The sequence below is a fragment of the Festucalex cinctus genome, chromosome 20 (assembly GCF_051991245.1).
Source record: "Festucalex cinctus isolate MCC-2025b chromosome 20, RoL_Fcin_1.0, whole genome shotgun sequence".
NCBI classification, from domain to species: Eukaryota; Metazoa; Chordata; class Actinopteri; order Syngnathiformes; family Syngnathidae; genus Festucalex; species Festucalex cinctus.
Genome location: NC_135430.1, coordinates 10,876,219 through 10,898,968, shown reverse-complemented (window position 1 = coordinate 10,898,968; position 22,750 = coordinate 10,876,219). Strand labels below are relative to the sequence as shown.

Sequence of the window (22,750 nt, the reverse complement as noted above, 5' to 3'; positions counted from 1 at the left end):
CCGGATGCGTCCGACGGGGCGATCAGACAAGCTGAGATGAGTCGGTATAAAAATGGGAGTGCGATTAACCGGGCCTATCGGATGCTTACGGAAATACGTGTGGAGGCGATTTAGGAGTCGGGATATTTTTTGCCACCAAGGGCCACATAATAAACTATTTTGAGTGGTGCAAAAGCGATTTTTTTTTGTTGATGTTTTTTTGGGACAGTATTAGATTAATCAAATTTGTATTAGATTTTATTTCCAGTTTTCATATCCAGATTTCAGTTCCAAGCTTGGTGACTGACCAAATTCAATTTGTACCACTGTCGTTTTTTGTACAAGGTGTATTTTATTTTATTTTTTTTAATGAGGGGGGCAACTTCTCATTGTTCCACAGCATTTCCGAACCTCGGAGGAATTCCTCCTGCAGGAAGTGTGCTTTATAAAGTCAGTTCCACAGAGCCTCCTGGCCAGCGTCCACTCTCGGTGACCCGCCCTGCACTTTTGCCTTTCAGCCCCTCGAGCAACCTTCTTCATCCCGTCGGGGGAGGTGCAGTTAGACATGGGCTCAGAACACGCACACACTTGTGTCCAAGCTCAGAATAAGGGGATGAAAAGTCTTGAAGAGCCATTGAAATTAATTATCCATTTGTCCATTATCCATACCGTATATCCTCACTCGAGTCGCGGTACTTATTAAATCAATTAGCAGGTCATTAATTCGTTCCAAAAATCTGCCACAAGTTTGTCATAAAGAAATAGCATTGTATTATATTAGTTTGTTTCATAGATTTATTGGTAAAAAAAAATAAAATAAAAAAATACAAAAAATAGACAAAAAAGCTTAGCAAAAAATTATCGACAGAAAAAAAATCAATAAAATTATAACAATTTTTGCAGATTTTTTATTTTATTTTAGTTTTACACAGAACATGATGATCAATCTTAATAATAATAATAATAAATAAAAATTTGTAATTTTTTTTTAAATTTTTGCCATTTTTTAAAATTACTTTGAAAAAATTTACTTTTTAATTTTTTTTTTCAAATTAACACATTACAACATATGACAAAGATATGAGTTTCAATCACCCCCCCAACCCGGGAAAAAAATAGGCAAAGAAAAGAAGAAAACAGAGAAAAGCCATGAGGTGATTATCACAATGCGAGCCCGAAGGCATTTTGACTTAATGTGCCCTTTGAGAAATTTAGGTTAAGAATGGGCGAGTACTGATATCAGATATCAGTATCTGCCGATATCACCCTTATTTTAAGGTGTCAGGTTCTCATGGAGACTGTCGACACAGCCACACTGAGGGGAAAAAAAATCTTACATTGTCCAAGTCATCCTCAGCAGTAGTTGGCACTATACTGCATTGGTGAGTACTCAAAGAGTGAATACTCATACCGGTATTGAATATTATCCCTACTAGAATTTCAACTATGGGTTTACTCACGTAACGATTATAATTTTTACAACCATGTTCATTTAAAAGTTCCAGGAACTTTTAGTTGCTAACACTAGTTTGTAGACTAATCAAGCCACTTACAAGCTTGATGTCATGTCAATAAAGACTTGACCAACCTCCACATTCACATTTGGAAACGCAATTTTTGGCATTATCGTGGACTAAAATAGCCCCAAAAAATCTTGGCGGTACTGAAAAAGGTTATGGGAGATGCCCCAAATAGGTCTGGATGTTACATAATGAATAATTATAACAGGAGATAGTGGGCGTTGGTTTATATCTTGGGCGGAACAAGCTCGAAAAAAGACATAATGTAAACATTGTGTGTCACAGCTTTTTCCATTGTCATGTCTGACAGGAAAATAATGAACTTCGCAAGGAGATTTACGTGATGCGTTGAAGTGCTCCCTCGGCTGCTGTCTTCTTTGGCTGGACGACAAATCGCTGTTGGCGCGCGTTAATTTTGATGCATTGCGCTCATTTGGATGCTTTTTACAGACACAGCCTTGATGTGCTGTTAAATAAGAACCACAAGGGCTCATGTTGCTTGGGCAGCGTGCCGTTGCTAGGCAGATTTCGTAGGGCTCAATTGTAGAGCAACGGGAGGAAAAAAAAAAGCCAAGATGCCTTTTAAAGCCATGTACACTGAAAGTCACAGATACTACAGTTTGGAAGGCGAAAACAAAAAGTAAAACAAGCAAACAAAAAATAGCCTCGACATTGATCAACACGAAATTGGATGAACGTGTCTGTCATGACAGGATGCACAAAAAAAAGTCTTTGGTACACATATCCAAAACTGAACATGAAGTCAGCCATTTTGGGCAAATTCCAGGTCCGGTATCGGAAAATCTGCCAGATGAGCTACAATCGGTGTTCGAGACAGATGGTGATATTAAATCGTCTTTGTGCTTCCCATTTCATTTGTCAGTGCAATTTCATGAAGAGGTTCAATCAATTAAACGACAACTGTTTATCAAGAATTATTTTGATAATTGATTAATCGTTTATAGACCGTGTTTAATGTCAAATTTTCCAAATTCTTTGAATTTCAGCCAATCAACACTTATTTTAAATATTATTATTATTATTATTATTAAAAATTATTAAAGAATATTATTATTAAAATATATATATATATATATATATATATATTATTATTAAAAGTTAAATAATTATTTAAAAAAATGCCTTTGCTTTTACTTTGGAATACAATAATCAACATTTTTTGATGAATCAAAACCAGAATCAACAGATAAATTGGTTATTATAATAATCATTTGTTGCAGCCCAAATTTGATGACTATCTTGAATATTCTCATATTTCAACGTCTTGGAAACGGTTTATGCAACAACTTCAGCTGCTTGGCTTAAGAAACCATTCAGCGCTTCCCGTCCATTTTTTCACCCTTTTGTCTCAGAGAGAATTTGTCAAGCAAGGATTTCCTTCCTTCCTTCTTTCCTTCCTTCCTACCTGGCCCTGCCCATCTTTACATTGTGCTGCATGCTTCCTGCTTTCACAGCAGCAGGCAGGCGAGCTGAAGTTGGAGAACTCAACGTTGACCATGTGACAAGCCCAGAGGAGCCTCCAAAACACTATAAAACCCATAAATGCCATCTGTGCGAATGGCTTTAAGTGAGCGTACAACGACGGCATGGTGAAACCGGCCCCTTTTCTTTTAATGCAATTAAAACCAGACACGATTGGGGACTTCCACTTATCGTGTCTTTTGATGATCAGTTAAAGACTTTACACAGTGTCTGTCTGCAATTAGAGGATTTTGCCCAAGGAAACGACACAAGTCACGCCACTCGACCGCAAACTATCGTTTTATGTCCAGTTCTTAATATTTTTTTTAAACAATGATATTTTTTTAGTGTTATTGCCCGTCATTCGATTGTGCACGTGTACCTAAACTTTGGACGATCGCGATAACAAAGCTAGCGTGTGAATGATGCACAAAAGAAGCATCAGACGAGAAGAGATGGGCCCATTCATTCCTGTCTGGGTGACACGTTATACTGCAGACCCGTGCCAGTCTACTCTCAGTGGACCCACTAAAATGCAACAACATCATAAGCGCTTTGATTGGTCGTAACTCAAGAGGTGTTTATGGCAGGAAATTCAGTGCGTACGCGTTTGATTTACGTGGAGCCCCCTTGAATGTAACGCATCAAAGGTATCGCATGTCCTTGAATGCACCGGTGCATTGCGTAACCAGGCCGCGCGTTAGAAGAGTTAGCATTATGGTAAAGAAATTAACAATATCTTAATTTTTGATACATTTTACAATATTTATTGAGGGGTGTAATTTAAAATGATAAAGCTATTTGGTCACATGTAGCCATAAGCTGTCAAAAATCAATAATGCCAAGTTACTGCTGTGTTGTTAGTGTTGTGACCCTGTTAACCAAAATTCTACTGCCATGCTGCTAACTTGGTCAGCTAAGTTAACAAGACAACTCATTTTTGATTGATTGTGATAGTAAATAGAGAGCTAACTAGCTTATTATGGGAACAGTGTTGCAGTTTGGTTGTCTTTATCCCCAGGCGATACAGTGGGCTAACCTAAGTTGTTAGCTTAGCCTCGTTAGCTTAGCTGGCTAAGTGACCTACCTTCACCTCACTAGCGTAATGTTCACGTTTTGGTTAAGAAGCTTATTATGTTGTTGTGAGCCTTTTAACCAAAATACTACCGTTATGCTTCTAACTAAGCTAACTAGGCAACGCATTTTTCAGTGATAGTAACTTGAGAGTGATCCAGATTTGATTGGTTACAGTTATCAATGTCCCTTGTAAGGTGTTAGCTTAGCTGGCTAAGTTACCTGCCATCACCTCAGTAGCATAAAAGTTCGCACTTTGATTAGCAAGCTAACAACAGCTAGCATTATTATTTAAAGCACCACTGTATTCTTTATACTCTCCAAAAACGCAACTACATCTTACTGATTCACTTAGTTGTGAAACTCGTCTTCGTTTACCTTTTGTATGCCTGTAATATAGTGCCCCCTGGTGGCCGAGGTGGTATTTCCATTCATTGCAATGGCGAATGATGCTTGCGCCGAGTATTTTCAGTGTAGCACCATTGTACATTCTTAGCTTGCTCTCCACAATCTTACACTAGAAACAGTTTGGAATACAAAATAAGAGCACAGTTGCTTCTCTGTATCCAATTTGAAAGCTTTAACGGTCAGTGTCGGACGTGACACGGATGGCCAACGAGGCCGGAAGAGCGTCACCAATGCACACAGTTCTACTTGGGATTCAGGCCTGGCCCACGTCCAGACAGCCTGGATCCGCTGTCGGGGGCTCAAAAACGCTCCCCTCCGGGCTCAGCGCCGTCACGAAGGAGCGGCGGATGCAAACAATCGCCGCTTTTGCTTCGTTGCAAGTAAATAAAAAGGCATTTGGCTGACCCACTAAAAGCACAACACAATTAGGCAAATGAAGTGTATATTTATGGGCTGTCCTGAAAATGGGCTTCGATTCACAGTCGGTCCAGGTCCATAAATCCAATGAGTCAGCTTCCCGTCTTGGACATTTTCCAGGACTTTACTTTTAACTAAATTACCGATGAAGCTTTGCTGCTTTTATTCAGAAGGAGCATTTTTTTCCCTCCCTCAGACTTCATTCTAAGAACATAACATACACAGTGTATAAATATTCAGAAATAATATTACTATTAACAATAGCGAGGACTTGTAAAACAGATTTCACATGCATAGTACTACTCTTTGAATTGCTCTAATTTTCTTTTAAAGAATTGATTCATTTTTCATTTGTGTTTGTCAAAGGTATTTGTATGATTTTTCCTAATTTTCTAAATTTCATGCCTAATTTTCTATTTATTTTTTTAAATATTTTTTATATTTTCAAAAAATTACTGCTTATGACATTTTTATTTGTATTATTTTGTGTTTTGCAATATTTGTGTACTCTTCATGTCATTTGTGTTTCATATAATCTATTTTCAGTCTCTTTTGTTCGTGTTTTCTGTGTTTTGTAAAAAAAAAAAAAGAAAAATAGGAGTCTCATTTCTGTATCTTTTCTTATTTTTCTACAATATTTTTCTACATATTGTTTGTCTAAAATTTACATTTTCTAACATTTTGTACATATGAATGTATTTTTTTTAAATTATTTTATTTTCTAAAGTTGGTGTGTTGTCATATTTCTGTATTTTAACCTCATTTATATTTTGTAATTTTTTAAAATACTTTTGATGTCATAGATCTTTAATTTGTTGTGTACAGTACTTATTTTTTTTGGTGCGTCGGTAATATTTTTGTCAGATAATTCTGTATTTTGTTAATTTTTTCCAAAGAGAGATTATTCTATTATATATTATGAAAAATGATTTCTAATATTTTGTTTTTTTTCTAATATATATTTTCCATGTTTTGTGATATTTATTTTTACATTTTGTTTATATTCCTGTAATATTTTGAGCATAACTTTAACCTCATTTATATTTTGTAATTTTTTTTATTTTTACTTATTTAAAAAAAAAATACTTTTCATGTCATAGATCACGAATATGTTGTAGACAGTATTTTTTTTTTTATCTGAAATGTTTTTGTCAGATAAGTCTGTATTTTGTTTATTTTTTTCAAAGAGATTTTATATTTTGAAAAATCTCTGTTTAGTATTACGTTTGTATTTTCTCAAATTTTTCTTTATCATTTTTATCTAATATGTTTATGTATTCTAATATATATTTTCCAAGTTTTCTAATATTTATTTTTACATTTTTTGATATTCCTGTAATACTTTGAGCATAATTATTTAGTGTGCCTATTTATTATTATTATTTTTATTTATTTTTATTTCGGCACTATGCGTAAAGTGTCTCCTTTCGCCTGCCAATACTATATATTTTAATGACTATAAATGTGATTTCTTACTGAAGCATTTTGACTTTTTCCTCTCGCTAATGTTTCATGCCGTACGTCGGCAGCAGGAAGCGCACCTTCCGCTCGGGCCCGACACAGGAAAGCCCTGTCGAGGTCCGTGCACTCCGTGTTAGTACATATTAGACTTACTAATGGCATGCTAATGCCACCGAGTGTCGGAGAGTTGCGAGGCGATGCCGGCTGCAGAATGCTAATCAGCTAGTTGGACCACAACAAAGAGCCTGATTATTGAAGTAGCCCCCCCCCCCCCCTACCCCCTCAAACCCAAAATTCCAGCACTCACTGTTACAGTTTTCCTCTGGAGTGTTTCTCGGAAATGAACTGACATGTCGGCTTGTTTTTCCCACGAGTGAATTTAAAAGTGAGAACTATGACGGTAAACACAAAAGGAATGCATGAATTTAAAACAAAAACAAAAACAAAAAAACACTCGTAGTTACTTGGTATTTTGTAATAAGTTAAGTACAATTCTTACGACTGTTTGACCTTTTTTCTTCTGTATGTACGTGCATGAATACAAATATAAATATATAAAATTAACCCTGAAAGCTTATCTTAACTGAAAAAGACGAAAACGAACTTTCCCTTGTCCTCTTCCAGGTGTTCCTGCATCGTCTGGACCAATACGCGGCCACCAAAATGGACAAGAACATCACCGAAGAAACGGTCAAGGTGAGGGGACTTTTTTTTTTTTTTTTGCCAATATTTACGGTATTCTTAAAGACTACTCTCGAACAAGCCTCCAGCAGATATTTACAACACATCCTTGAGGGTTATCGGACATATCCCGCCATTTTATAGTTTGTTTGGGAACACGCCGTCCCTGCGGAGAGGATTTAGGATGCCGACTGGGGGTCATGCTAGCCATGGCAGACATTTGGGCTCAAGGGCCACGTTTGATGTTTTATTTTATTTGTTTTTTTTTCCTTTTCCCCCACTCCAAAACGGACATAGGTTAAAAAACAAAGTTAAAATGGTTGGTAAAATATGTAAAATTGTCTGTGTGGAAAAAACTTAAATGATCTTATTTCATTTGATTGTTTAGCATTTAAAATAATTTGCCAGCAGTAATTTATAAATGCATTTTTTGGTATTCATTAATATTTGTGTTGCATTTTTAATTGCAAATTAACCAAAATTTTATTTTAATTTAATTATATCTAACAAATTATTTTGAAAAAAATAACTGCATTTTAAAATATATACATATAATGGATTTGTATTTTACTTTAAAAAACAACAACATTATTTTATTTTTTTTAATTAAAAAAAATGTTTGCAAATAATTATGTTGGATTCAATCCCCCCCCCCACGACCCCCAAGACGGACAGACATTCATAGGTTAAGAAAACGTTCAAATGGTTGGAAAAATATGTAAATTGTTTGTGTTGTTATTATTATTATTATTATTATTATTATCTTATTTCAATTGTATTGTTTATCATTTAAAATTATAATTTGGTAGCAATAATTTTATAAATGCTTTTTTTTGTATTTGTTAATATTTGCGTTGCAGTTTTAATGGCAAATTAACCAACTTTTTATTTTATCGTTTTAATTTGATCTAATAAATTTTACGAAAAATAAATAAATGATACTTATAATGGATTTTTATTTTAATGTTCTTTTCTATTAAAAAAAATACTTGCAAATAATCAACCCATTATTTAATGAATTAAGTGAGTTTTAAAAAAATGAATAAAATATTTAAAATAAATAAATAAATAAATAAAAATAAATGAATGTAACAAATTTTACAGGACTCTTGCATTTGGCTCACCATACTATGTCCACTCGTGGGCTAGAAACCAAAAAAATTTGGATTGAATTTCTCCCATCAAGAGTCGACATTTGCTCTTTTATTGCCACCAGTATCGCTTGAAAGTCTCCTCTGTTCTCGCCGTCTTGATGTTTTAAATTACAAGATCAAAGCCGTGACATGCTTGAGTTTTGCTCGTACCCAAACGCTTCCCTCGTGCCGCCATGTTGATTGCAGACACTTTCTTCATTGACTCTCTCAGGTGTTGTTCTCCAACATTGTGGACATCCTGGCGGTGCACAAAGACTTCCTGTCCATGGTGGAGGAGCTGCTGCAGCCCGACCCGCACGCTCACCACGAAGTCGGACGCTGCTTCTTGCACTTTGTCAGTGACGACGCTTGAAATAACCGACTTCCAAAAAAAAAAAAAAATCCAGACGTATGCGCAGACAAAAATTGTGTTTTGTTTTGCAGAGGCGGCGATTCCAGATTTACGACGAGTACTGCGGAAATCACGAGAAGGCTCAGCGGCTGCTGCTGGAGCTCAACAAGATCCGCAGTGTCCGTACATGCTTGTTGGTGAGCAATATATATAATTGCAACAAATACACAATAAAGCGTGTTTTTTAGCTATTGCGTCATCATGTGAGGGCATATTGACTTTATAGTTATATATCTGGAAAGTACTCATCCAGGGCTTTAATATCAGATATTACTCAATGTGGCATGTTGGATATATATTTTTTTTTTTTACACTAATTTCATACAATTTCAAGCAAAATTCTTGTTTTTAGGACATTACATAATCATGTGAGTGTATGATGACTTAATAGGTACATATCTGGAGAGCTCTCATCTAGGGATTTACTTTGAGGTACTACTCGATGTGTTTTGTTGAAAATAGATTTTTGATGGTGTTATTGCAGACCTTTTTTTTTTTTTAAATCAAGAACATATTTTGGGTCATTGTGTCATCAAATGAGGGCACATTGATACCATAGTTGTATATCTGTAAAGCCTTCATTTAGGTCTTTAATTTGATGTATGACTTGATGTAGTTTGTTGAAAATATATTTTTGATGTTTTTGTGGAATTTTTCCACACAAAGAAACTTTTTTTTTTTTTTTTTCATTGTCTCATCATGTGAGGAAACTTAGTAGATACTCTTAACTGTTGGCCAATGTTGGACTCTCGCATTAAAGCATTAACAGCATGTTGTGTTTTGCGTATTTGAGTGAGCGAGACAGCTGATGCGCGTGGGTGGATTTCCACTTCCTGCCGCGCTCCGAGAGACTTCCACAAGGGGAGCATCAGGGAGCCGGCAGAGGAAAAAAAAAAAAGTTGGATTCCCTCTCAGCTAATTTTCTGTGTCTTCTGTAGAACTGCATGTTGCTGGGAGGCCGGAAGAATACCGAAGTTCCGCTGGAGGGGTACCTGGTGGCTCCCATTCAGAGGATCTGCAAGTACCCGCTGCTGCTCCGAGTGAGTTTTACACCAATTTCAAAGATGCATTTGCAAATTGGAATTGGGTCCAGGAACTAAAAGCTTCCAAGATCTCCACTTGGATGGTTTTGGTGGCGTGTAATGAAACTGTAAAATTGAGTTAAGTGCAATGTAAAGATTAAACACCTTATTCATCATGATTTTTTGCTGCAATCTAATTCATTGTGCTGCTCCTTATGGTGTGCCCAGCTTGGCCACCAGGAGGCAGTATGATGCAGTACAGTCAATCAGACACAAACGAAGAATAGTATTTTTACTACTGTAAGTGACTCAGTAAGATGCAATCTTTCTATGTGTTGTTTCACTGTTTGTGTTCAAATATTGCATATTGCTTTAAGGTTTCAAAACTCTCTATTTAATGCGAACCGTTAGCATGTTAGCTTGTTTTGCATTCTTTGATAGCATGAGGCTAAGTGGACTTTCCGAAAGTAAAACTAAGCTAAGCTTCTCAAGTTTGCGCCTCGCGAGTCAAACCAAATAAATAGAATCCAATCCCTAATCTAAAATCTCAACCGCTGGCGCAGAATGAATGCCCGTCCATCTACCTCAGCCGGTCCAGCTGTAACGTTTCAGTTCGTACCTGTCCTCCGCGCCCGCTCGTCACTCCTCAAATTTCTGCCTACGCGGGCGAAAGGAAAACCGCGTTCAAAGGCTCGGGTCTCCTTTATCCTGTTTTTACGCGTGAGCCCGATCAGACTTTGTCCGGAATACGCGCTCACACATGGAAGACAAATAAGGTAATTTGACGCTGGGACGTATGGAAGTGTCGCAGCTGCCAGGCCTTGTCTTGTGGAAATCATATCTGAACTGTAGTATCTGGCATGCGTAAACTTGCGTAGTGGAATGAGAAGGCCGAGAAGAAAAACAAACTTAAAAGAAAATCAATCAATCAATAAATTAGATAATTAATTTATTATTAAAATAATTAAAAACTACTATTTAAGTAAAATGTACCAAAAATAAATGTTAAATAAAATAAAAAAACACCTGAAAAATAAAATTCCAAATACAAATAAAATATGCATGAAAGTTAAATTCACTAAAAACAAAATCCAATTTTCATTCAGAAATAATAAAAAAAAATGCAAAAATAGAAATGCAATGCAATCAAACTCCTTCCAATGACTTTGTTGTATTTTTCCACAAATTAGATTATTTATTATTTATTTATTATTATTAAATAAAAAACAACAATGCAATTAATTAAATAAAATGTCCCAAAAAATAAATGTTAAATTAAAGAAAAATCTTGAAAAACAAATTAACCTAGACATATAATACATTTAAATTAATAAAATAAAATTACTAACTACGAATAAAAAATGCATGCAAGTTAAGTAAATTCCGTAAAAACAAAATCCAATTATTAATTCAAAAATAATTAGAAAAAAATGCAAAAATACAATTAAAGAAATACATTGCAATCAAAGCTCCTTCCACTGACTGTCATGTTTTTCCACAAATTAGATCATTAATTTATTTATTATGAATTATTATTAAATGAAATAAAAACAATACAATTAATTAAATAAAAAATACAGAAAATAAAATTACCTAGAAATGTAATAAATTTAAATTAATAAAATAAAATTACAAACAATTACAAGCAAATGTAAGTTAAATAAATTCACGAAAAACAAAATCCAATTATTCATTCAAAAATAATAAAAACAATGGCAAAAATACAATAAAAGAAATGCAATGCAATCAAACTCCCTCCACTGATGTTGTGGCATTTTTCCAGGAGCTGCTTAAGCGGACGCCCAAGAAGCACGAGGACTACGCGCTGGTGCAGGAGTCGCTGCAGGTGATGAAGGCCGTGTGCTCCGGCATCAATGAAGCCAAGCGGCAGATGGAGAAGCTGGAGCTGCTGGAAGAGTGGCAGTCGCACATCGAGGGCTGGGAGGTGCGTTTCAAAGACGCCAACCGTCAGCATTAATAATAATACTAATTATAGTTATATACCATACATCAACTAAAATGACGCGCAAAGTAAAAAATAAACATGTTTTTTGTGTGTCACGTGAGGAGAATGGGGCCTAGTGGTGGGTGTAGCCTCTGTAGTCTGTATTAATTATAAACGTCAGCTCACTGCAATGCTTGGCCATCACACTGCCAGAATTGTGGTCACGGTGGTCACTTCTATTCGTCTTTTTCGGGTGCTCATTGCAGGACATTTGATCAAATTTTGTGCTAAATGCAAAAAAACTCATTCCCGATTCGTCATACACCGTAGAGGAAATGAGGCGAAATGATGCTTTAAAGGTTTGCTTTGCTTTTATGATGGAAGGAATGAAGGTGACATCAAAATAACAAAACAGCTGTTGGAACTCTTGACAGCGCGCTCATTAAACTACTTGCTTTTTAAAGAAAAGAAAAATGACGGTTCTACGTGGCTGGGCACTTTATTTTGTATCACGTGTACAGTGGATAGGAAAAGTCTGCACACCCGTGTGTTCAAAGGCCTGATTTTGGTGATGCAAAGTACGAACCAGAAAATGTCTTGAAAACTTTTTTTTTCCCCTTTTTTTTTCTCTCCTTTTAAAGTATGTATTTTTATTCATTTTAAAAATGATAATAAATTATGCTTTTTAAATATTTTTATGTTAATTGTTAAATATATTTTGGGTTGTTTTTATAGCATTTTAGGTAGATTTTTTTATATTCTTTTGTTTCATTACTTTTCAAGAAAATGTCATAATTTTAATTAGATACTAATTTGTAAAAAAAAAAATAAAAAATTAGCACAACTTCGGATTTTAAATTTTCGGTAAATTTATAATTGACAGTGCAATATATTTTCCTTGAAATGTGTTTATTTGTTTTTTTATTTTAATTTGAGACTTTTTAACTATAAGTTGTTTTTTCACATTTGTATTTATTTATTTTTTCAACCAACATTTATATTTTTAACTGAATTGCTTTTGTCATTTGTATTCATTAATGTATGTGTTGCAGAACATTTTTTTTTTTACATTATTTAAAGGTCACTAAGCAATTTCCACTTTTGTTTTAAATCGCCAATTATGCTTTCATTGACCTATAAAGGACTAAACACGGAGCTCGAACATGTATTATGGCATGCAGATGCTAATTTGAGGGGTGTGTGCAAAAGACACATTTAAGGGAGTGTCTGGTGCTGCAAAATGACTTGAACATCTGCTCGGGCTCCTTGGATGTTTAAAAAGGTCCTGAAAGAGCAATAGAATGTCAAAAAGACTTGCGTGGTGGTAGTTATTTTTAGCTGCGAGGGGACCAATCAAACATGGCACGCCAACTCCTCCGAGAACAGGCAAGGTGAGGGAAAAGACATTTTCCTTGCACCATATAACACACATATACACGCACACACACAGGATGTTATTCTATGGACGCCTTTAGAAGAGGAAGCGGTGTGTGTGTGTGTGTTTTTTTTGTCCCCCCCCCCTTGCACCCCTGAGAGATTGAACCGGAAAGGCCGGGCTTTTGTAATCTCCTCTCTTCCCCACGTGTGAATATTCAATATTGTGCTTCATCCAAACGTCTCTTTAATGTGTGCATGTGTGTGTGTTGTCAGGGTTCCAACATTACCGACACGTGCACGGAGATGCTCATGCACGGCGTCCTGCTGAAGATCTCCGCCGGGAACGTACAAGAGAGGATCTTCTTCCTGTTTGACAAGCTCCTGGTCTACTGCAAGAAGAAAAACAGGTGGCTCGCCTCGAGTCGTTCGGGCTCTTTTGTCTCCTCTTTGATCGTGTTATTTAGTCATTTTGTCAAATTTTTTTTGTGGGATTACGGTTTTCAAGGGCTTAAGAAGTTTGTGAAAGGCTACTTTCATAGCATCCAGAATTTATTTATTTATTTATTTTTAAGGATGAGCAGCAAAGGGGGGTGTGCCAACTTTAATGGCTGAAAAGGTTCAATAAAGACTGCTTTAAAAATACATAAAAGGCTTTTTTAGGAGTATGTATAGAAAACAAAAATTATAAAAATAAAAAAATGGCTTTGTATTTGTTGGAAGAGGGGGTCTGCCTTCCCCAAATTGTTTTGGGAGGTTTTGCAAGCTTTTTTTTTTGTGGTCAATTTGTGCATTAGTGCGTCAAGTTGAAGTGGGTGCGTGGCTTACAAAGTTTGAGAATAAATACTTTCAAAGTATCCAAAAATGTATTTTTAAAGGGCTTTTTTTTTTTTTTTTTGTGGGGGTGCACGAGAAGCGGTGGCAACTTTGTGCGGATTGTGAAGCAGGTTGAAAAGTTGAGAAAAAGTTAAGGGTTGAGTGAAAAAGTCTTTAAAAAAAACACTTTGGGGAATATTCATTAAAGGTTTGCGTCGCCTTTGCGCGGCGCTAACTGGTAAAAATGAAGCAATCAGCGAGCTCCTAATTCACTAAAGACGCGCAGATGGCGAAATCCGTCACTAAGTGCGCTGCCAACCAGATTGCGTCCTGGTGCGCCGGTGTTATTTGCGCGTATGTAAATTAGGTAATTTGCATACATTTGACGCAAAATATGCCCAGCCCAATGCAAATGAGACTCATTGATATACAGCGTCTAATTCACTAACGCCAGCGCAAATAGCTACACTGAGTTTGCATGACGCAAATAACGTTTATGGAAAGCATGTATAAACCTGCCGCAACCTCGATCCCGGGATCATGACAGCAGTGCATGGCATGGTGCACGTCGCTCTCTTTGCTCCAAGCTGTCAGTTTTGTGGACGTGTTTGCGCCGGTATATGATTAGAGCAATATCCTTAGTGAATAGGTGGGTAACTGGGCGCAGACTGCGGGTACAGTTGTGGTGCAATATTTCGCGCTATTACTGGACGCAGCGCATTCTTAGTGAATATACCCCTGAGTTTTTACTTCTTTTTGGGTGCGTGTTTGGAGGACAGGGGTGCGCCGTTTCAAACAGCATAAGCTGTTGTCATGATGCCTATTGTCATCTACACAAACCCGCCATTTCTTTCTTTCCAAGACGTTTGAAAAACAGCAAAACGACCACAGAGGCACCTCGCTACCTGTTCAGAGGCAGAATCAACACTGAAGTGATGGAAGTGGAAAATGTGGACGATGGCACGGGTGAGTCATGCACATTTTGTTTCCAGAACGACCTTTTTGTAGCACTTTTATTTTGGATCTTCTGTAACTGGTTTTGAATTTTCGTTTCTAAATTACTGAATTTAATTTCATTTGAGTACGTTAGTTTGAGCTGTTCAAGGAGAAGGCTCAGTGAGTGAGCGAACATGTAGACTGCTACATTAGTTTCTCGTGTTAGTGCAAACTGGTTAGCTTGTGCGCTCCTTGTCACTTGTTCACAAAAAATTGTGTTTAGTGTTATATTAGATTTTTTTTTATAATGTCTACATCTGTGTGAAAGTGGCTCCAAGCATGTCAGCTGTAATAGCTGCCAGTTGTATGCGTGTCTCGTGTCAAACCCCTGCTGGGAGAATGCTAGGTGCTAAGATAACAGCTGTTAGCTGCTACTGGCTAGCTTATGCAGCTAAAGACATGTCAAGCTCTTCAAGTCACGAATCTTCAGCTGAAAATATTATTATTTTTTTAATTCCAATTAATTAAATTATTATTATTATTATTATTATTTTAATTGTTTTACTGTTATATCCTTTGACATGACACATTACTTGTGCTTACTTGTTGCCTTCTCCGTATCCTTAAGTGGTCCCGTGGGCGCCTCCTGGTCACTTGTGTCTCTTGGCTCTACGCATCCCCTGATTATCGCTTTTATTTTAGTGGAAGCTGCCATTTCCTGAACTCTCCGCACGCTCGCTCTCTATCGGGCGTGTTTGCTGAGTGATGGACGCAGCGGAGACTGCGTAAACACGGCAGGCAGGTGGCGCGACCCGCGGGTGTCCTGCCAACACCGCGGGCGGGATATCGGCTTCACGTGTCCGACAAGTGAATTACGGCTTGGGTTTCCATATAATGAAGACTTCTTTTTTTTTTTTCTCTCCCCCAAGTGTACACTTGCTGCCTGGGGTTGTGAAAATGCCCTTGAGGTATTTTCAAAATAACGGCAGACACATGGTGATGATGATTGGCATGGTTTGGTTACACACTGGCTGGTTGGATGGACCACACATCAAGCAGCAGATCCGAATAAAGACTTTTGTTTACAAAACCTTGGTCAATAACCGGTCCTTTCCAACAAAAATGACACTTCCTGCACTATTTTCACATCATGCCCTTTTTAAAAACTGATAATCCAATTGTCGTCCTTGTTACGGTAACTGGATGTTCCCCCCTGCAGCCGACTACCACAGCTCCGGCAATATCGTCAACAATGGCTGGAAGATCCACAACACGGCCAAGAACAAGTGGTTCGTGTGCATGGCCAAGACGGCCGAGGAGAAGCACGAGTGGCTGGAGGCTATCATGAAAGAGCGCGAACGTCGCAAGAGTACGTCACAACATATCACACAGAACCCAAAGAGAGAACATCCAAGTATCCCAATACTTTTTGACCACATTGTGAATGTGTCCGTAGGTCTGACGCTGGGCATGGAGCAGGACACGTGGCTGATGGTGTCCGAGAAGGGGGAGAAGCTCTACCAGCTCATGAGCAAAGGGCACCTCATCAAGGACCGCAAACGCAAGCTCAGCACTTTCCCAAAGTGCTTCCTGGGGAGGTGAGATTCCCCAAATGTGTTCTTATTTTACGTTATCAATGGCAAAACTGTCAAACATCACAAAACGATGGACTCAAATAAACACTAGTCATCAGAGACCTGAATTGAAGTACTTTGTCCACAAAAAGTTGGTCATTGAATACAATGAGGAACACAAAACAGGAAGGTATCCTTTTACCACAAAATCTCGGTCATAATGTGTTCCTACGTGCAAATTAGGAAGAAAAACACAAAGTATGTCTATTGTCAGGGCATAGAAACCTGCCAACATAACAACAGCTAGCGTCGAAAGCTAAAGAAAGTCTACATCCTTATTCATCCAGGTGTTAATGTTAGCAACCTAGCAAGCTACCGTTTAGCTCCCATTTATCCTCCGGCATGCATTCTTCCCACGGCGTTCCTGCTGCGGTGTGTCTGCGAGGAGAGCGACCAAAGCAGAACGTGGTCGCTGCTCATTCCCAAACCGCCATGCCGTGTAAACTCGGCCACAGCTATGTTCTTTCCTCCGCCGCACGCTTTTAAAAATAACAGCGGTGTTATTGTCGCGCCGTCGTTATTACCGGTTACCGCTGCTGACGTGAACTACATGTGAAACTGAGAGTGGGCATTTGTCATGTTTGAAATAACCTCAAACCACCACAAATATGTCATGCTATTACAAAGCCTCCCTTAATTGCAAAATGTAGAGGTTTTTTTTTGTTTTTTTTATGTTTCTTGTCTTGAACATTTTGCGGTTTTATGGTTTAGCTCTGCTGCTTTTACTTTGGTAGATTTCTGCTTCCCATTTTGATTCGTTATTGCTTCCAACTTCTTACTTTTTGTAGTCAGAAACTTTTATTTGGTTCTTCTGTAAGTCCAACGAAATATGTTGACTGCTACGTTAGCCTCTGACGCTAGCTAGTAAATGGATAGCGACTATATGCTAGTCACGTGTCATTTTAATAAGGTAGGGATTTTTATGTGTTATGTTTGAGAATTTTACATCACATTAGTTGTTTGGGCTTCTGCTTTTATTTTGTTTGTTTGTACTTCCTCTTTTTAGTCAGTTTTGACTTTGTGGACGAAGTGATTTTCATGTGGATGTTCTCTGACTTTTGTTATGTAATTGACACCATCTTGTCACTTCTGACAGCTACGTTAGCTTAGCCACCAGGTTTCTAGCTTCCATACAGTATGCTTGTCATTATCATTATCTTTTATTTTGGTACATTTGTACTTCCTGATTTTTTTTCTTTTCAAATGACTAATTATTGATCTGAAAGTTTAATGGACCAAATAGTTATATTGATGCTCTGTGACTGGTGGATCCGTAGATTGCTATGTTAGCTTTACAACATGCTAGCTGTTAGCTATCTTCCCATCCACTTGTTCCATTTATGTGCCTGTCCTCAGGCCATGAGAACTTTTCAGCATTTTCTCGTCCTTCACAGTTTACAATTGGACATGATTGTGCAGTCTTATTTTCCCCTGGCGGTGTGTCGCAGAGACGTCAAGGCCGAGTGCTTGGGAAGAGTGTGATGTTTATTTGGCTTATGTGGTCAGACGAGGAACGACAAGGATGTAATCACAGCAGAATGAAGCCATCAGATTAGCCGCTGTGTTTGTCGTTCTGCCACGCGGGTTGCTTCCTTGTCGCGCCTGTGATATTTTCACTTCGAAGCAATCAAGATGCCTTCATAGTTTTCAAGTGACGACTTTATGCATTTATTTCTGTGTTTTTTTTCCAGTGAGTTTGTATCCTGGCTGATGGAAATCGGCGAGACGGGCAACCCAGAGGAGGGCGTTCACCTCGGTCAGGCCCTGCTGGAGAATGGCATCATCCACCACGGTTGGTCATCGCAGCTTCGACCCCTCGTTAGCCTCGTTAGCCTTGCCAGTATCTGAAGTCCTCACTCAGTGCTCCTTCCCGTCAGTATCACGAACAGATGGACACCTGTCACATAAAAATCAGTCATTTGTACACAAAACGTTGCTTTCTAACAGTCTCTATGGAGGAAACAGGTGGTAAAAAGTAAAATAAATACAACCAGCAGCCTTTGTAATTGTCAAGAATGTAGAATATCAAGCTACTTCTTCACTCAGTGGTCGTTCTTGTCAAACTTCTTAAACAGATGGACGTCAGTCACATAAGAGTCAAATACATTTTACACCAAATAAATCTACTATATTACCGGTTCTACAGAACTGAAACAGGAAGTAGAAAACGTACCAAAATAAAACTGGTAACCGAAGTGTTTGGCAACTAACGAATCAGCGACTAGCTTACAATTTTTCACCAGAAGTTGGTCAATCATGAGTCCTAGTGACTAATTTGCACATGCTACTGACGCTAACTAGGATGCTACAATTGACTTTTTCCTCACAGCTAACAAAACAAAGAAGTATAAACTTACTAGAATTAAGTCAAGCAAGTGAAGGGCAGCTAACGAATTGGCGGCGAGCACGAGAAGCTAACATTTCATTCACGTGTGTGAGTTCCAGTCGGTGCTCGAGCAGCAGCATTTAGGCCCCAATTAACGAGGCGTTAAATGGATGGATTCTTTCTGTCAGGGATTATTTTGAGCATTCATCTCTTTTTGCTGAAATGCTTTCGTGGCACACTTCCTGTGTGTTTAGCTCATGAAGCTTAAGCTGATCTTCAATATGTTTCTTCACGGTCCAAAAAAACTATCAAACATTGGCGGCTCTTTATTGCTTCTTCGGAGCAAAATGAGATAAAAGCTTGTGGAAAAACAACAGAATGTTGTTGTTTTTTATTTTTATTTTTTTTGTTTTAGTCACTGACAAGCACCAGTTCAAACCCGAGCCCGTCTTGTACCGCTTCCGCTACGACGACGGCACCTACCACCCGAGGAGCGACATGCACGACGTCATATCCAAGGTAACCTGCCAGACGGCTGAAAATAGTTTGACGAGAATGAAGGAGTTTTATTTTTCGCCCTCTCTTTCTCAGGGTGTTCGCCTCTTCTGTCGGCTTCACAGTCTCTTCACTCCTGTCATAAGGTGAGCCTTGAGCTCTTCTCCTGGTTCTAGTCAGTACTCGAGCAGCAGCTTTTTGGACCCTTGTTTTGGAGAGAGCCTTTAAAGAGTGATAACAGTTTTTAACTACCACTTTCCGTTCCGATGAACATTAGGAATGTATTATCCCTTAGCATATCAACTGCATTAGAATGCTGACATTCTCCCTTATAAGCGTCCCAATGTTAGCATTTAGCATATAGCACTCACTCAGGTGAGTTGGAAATAAATCTTCATTTTGAGCTGTGATCTCTTCTCCTACTTGGAATTGGTATTTAAGCAGCAGCCATTTGGATTATGGTATCTCTGCACATATTTTAGCCCAGTGGTGTCCAAACTTTTTATTTGAGGGCCACATACAGAAAATCAGACTGATGCCAGGGCCACGAAATATTATGAACAGAAATTGTGTTTAATCCTAAAAAAATTGTACAAATAATTTATTTGTGCTTTTGCATATCTAAAAAAATGCTACAGTACATAAACCAATTTATTTGTAATATGGCAGTAGGGTTATTATAGTTTTGGGAATTTTTTTATTTTAGTTTTTATTTTGTTTTGAGTTTTGTTTTTTAAATTCAGTTAGTTTTAATTAGTTTTCAGGGTGGTTCTGTTATTTCTTTTTAGTTTTAGTTCTTTAATCAATAAAAGCTTAGTTTTTAGTATTTGAGTTTTTATTTGTTATTTTTTAATATGTATTACTTGTGCGTAGTATTTAAAAAACACCATGGGAGCGACGTAATCTGAAGGTGCTTTTCTGATGGTCACTTCTGTGTGACATACTTTCAAACGTCATTATTCTGGTTTATATCAAAATAAATCTACTAAAAATTACATTTAAAGTCATCAGCAAAGGCTCATGCATTAAATTAATTACCAAAGACTAAAATTAAGTTTAGTTTTAGTTAACTAAAATAACCTTTAATAGCACTTGTGTTATTCGACACAATCCCTTCTTACTTTGACCATCTCCAAACATTTTTGTTTTTGTTAATTTATTTTAACTGAGTCAAATGCCATTTTTAGCATATGCCGCGGGCCACTGAAAAATGGACGGCGGGCCGCAAATGGCCTCTGGGCCGTAGCTTGGACACCACTGTTTTAGCCAAAAGCATGTTAATTCGGATTTTCTGATGTTATAAGCATGTTTGTATTATTTTTTTTCTCTTTAAACTGAAATTCTGGTGCCTGTTGTGGAGCATGGGAATGCTGCATTTTAAATGAAACAACCAGCACCCCCCTACAACCACCCCTGCTTAATTATGCGGCGAATTTCTTGGCAGAGTACGCATTGCGAAAACATTTGAGGAGAACGGAAATTGGTACTCGAGTAGCAGCATTTTGGCCCAGTCTTTTCTGAGAAGCTTCTTAATAGAGAATTACAGTAATCCAGCCTAGGGGTCATAAAAACAAGCATGTCCGAGCTGCATCTTTTGCCAGATCTCCATAAGAAAATGACCAGATTTACCCTTTGCCTTTGTCCCACTTCACTCCAAAACTTCACAAGAATTGGTCGAGTTGTTTTTTTGGCCGATCCTGCTGACTAACAAACAAACAGCTATGATAACTGACTTTCCCTTTGCACAGCAAGTTATAAACGACCTCCTCTTCCCCCCTCCATCGCCAGCCTGGGCCTGCTGTTTCCTCGTGCTGGACATATGGGTGCTCACCAGACCGCAGTTTGCCCCCCATTTGTCACTGGTGACAGCCTCTCCCATTCAGCGGGGGAGGGCACGGTGCCTCCTCCTGTACGCTTTTGGCTGGCTTGTCCCAGACACATACAGTTACATAACACAATGTTACATTGTAGAGGAAGCAACAAAGTCCTCAGTCAGTCCGCCAGTGTGGTGCAAAGTCATAGCAGTTGTGCTTTTCCCGGGGGGCTGTAACTTGGCCCTTCTGCCTCACCCCCCCCTGAGGGAGGACCCCATTTTCATGGGAAAGTCACGGCTCTGTTTGTGTCTCTGGAAAACAGCAACACCGCATGGAGATGAGGAGGGGAAAGGGGGTGTGACGGGGGGGACCCCAGGGACCAAACACTGCTGGGGCCCTCGCTCGCTCGCACTGGAATGTTTTTTCCTGTCGCCAATTGTCCAGAACGTGGACTCATTTACCTCACGTTTGTTACATTACTTAATACTTTTATGTCATTTATTATCCTTATTATACAGCGTTAGTGATGATGTTGGCCTTCAGTTTGTCATGCAAGTAAAAGGAAACAGGAGATAATGACTATGGGAAAAAGTTGTCTAAATGTACAACAATAAAAAGAGCACAATAATGTAGTCAAATGTCAGTATACTGCACATAAAATAGATATATAATACAGGACTGTCTCAGAAAATTTGAATATTGCGATAAAGTCCATTATTTTCTGTTATGCAATTAAATAATAATCCTATTATTGTTTTAATATTGCTGATTGGCTTTTTTTTTTTTTTTTTTTTTTTACTTGGTCTGAGGAAATATTCTAATATTTTGAGATAGGATATTTGAGTTTTCTTAATATTAAAATAATAAAAAGCTTGCAATATTTCAGTTGATTTGTAATAAATCCAGAATGTATGACATTTTTGTTTTTTTTTAAATTGCATTACAGAAAATAAAGAACATTATCACAATATTCTAATTTTCTGAGCAAGTCCTGTATACTACTTCTTTATTTATAAATAATTAAATAATAAAAATCAATATTTTTTTGGGATGCAGTAAAATAAAATAAAAAAATAACGGTTTTATGTACTAAATGATTATTTCAAAAAAGGCTTTGTATGTCCTTTATTAAATTTTTATAGCAGTGTTACGGTAGATTGTAAAAAAACAAAAAATATTAAATATAGAAATAGAATCAAATAAATATATATTAAATACTGTGTGACTAGATAAATACAAAAATTACAGTATGTAAATGTTTTATGCTAAGTTTATACGAAGTTACAATTTGCTTTTATTATTTCGATAATTACGAATAAATCAATATAACCAATATACAGTGTGTAACTCATTTAAAATATTGTAATTAAGTAAAATATAATTAAATAATGCATAAATAGATTTTATGTTGTAATTCCAAAATGACAAAGATATGAAGTCATATTTCCTGTGTACTGTACGTTTGCTTTAAGTTGCAAATATTTACAGTTTTATGCTCCCTTCATCCATGCCCAGGGACAAGGATTACCATTTGAGGACGTACAAATCTGTGGTGATGGCTAACAAGCTTATTGACTGGCTTATAGCACAGGTACAATCACAAAAAGTCTTCGGTCATTGTTTTAGCATCGCTCGAATGTGAAGTAACAGATAATGCTGTCTGTTTTTTGTTTTGTTTTTGTCTTTTTGCAGGGTGACTGCCGAACAAGAGAGGAGGCATTGATTTTGGGAGTTGAGCTATGTGACAATGGATTCATGCATCATGGTAAATAAAACACTCCTTTAGCTTTAGCTTATAGCACTGCTGTACCTGTGGACATT

The 22,750-nt window shown here is 37.5% G+C and overlaps 1 protein-coding gene across 4 annotated transcripts in view; it reads left to right on the top strand.

Annotated features, from left to right (window-relative positions):
- The window catches only part of prex2 (phosphatidylinositol-3,4,5-trisphosphate-dependent Rac exchange factor 2), a 48,996-nt gene that overhangs the window by 2,153 nt on the left and 24,093 nt on the right, over nt 1–22,750 (top strand). Inside the window, exons 2-15 of one of the 4 annotated variants that reach the window (XM_077509192.1) lie at nt 6,966–7,037; nt 8,388–8,510; nt 8,600–8,704; nt 9,506–9,607; nt 11,373–11,534; nt 13,185–13,318; nt 14,587–14,690; nt 15,880–16,029; nt 16,117–16,258; nt 17,986–18,086; nt 19,036–19,139; nt 19,212–19,261; nt 22,445–22,520; nt 22,622–22,694. In XM_077509192.1, the coding sequence (XP_077365318.1) occupies nt 6,966–7,037; nt 8,388–8,510; nt 8,600–8,704; nt 9,506–9,607; nt 11,373–11,534; nt 13,185–13,318; nt 14,587–14,690; nt 15,880–16,029; nt 16,117–16,258; nt 17,986–18,086; nt 19,036–19,139; nt 19,212–19,261; nt 22,445–22,520; nt 22,622–22,694 (1,498 nt within the window). Of the gene's footprint in view, nt 1–6,965; nt 7,038–8,387; nt 8,511–8,599; nt 8,705–9,505; nt 9,608–11,372; nt 11,535–11,967; nt 12,175–12,724; nt 12,926–13,184; nt 13,319–14,586; nt 14,691–15,879; nt 16,030–16,116; nt 16,259–17,985; nt 18,087–19,035; nt 19,140–19,211; nt 19,262–22,444; nt 22,521–22,621; nt 22,695–22,750 lie in introns of those variants that run through there. The other 3 variants (XM_077509193.1, XM_077509194.1, XM_077509195.1) reach the window with 3 other exon arrangements.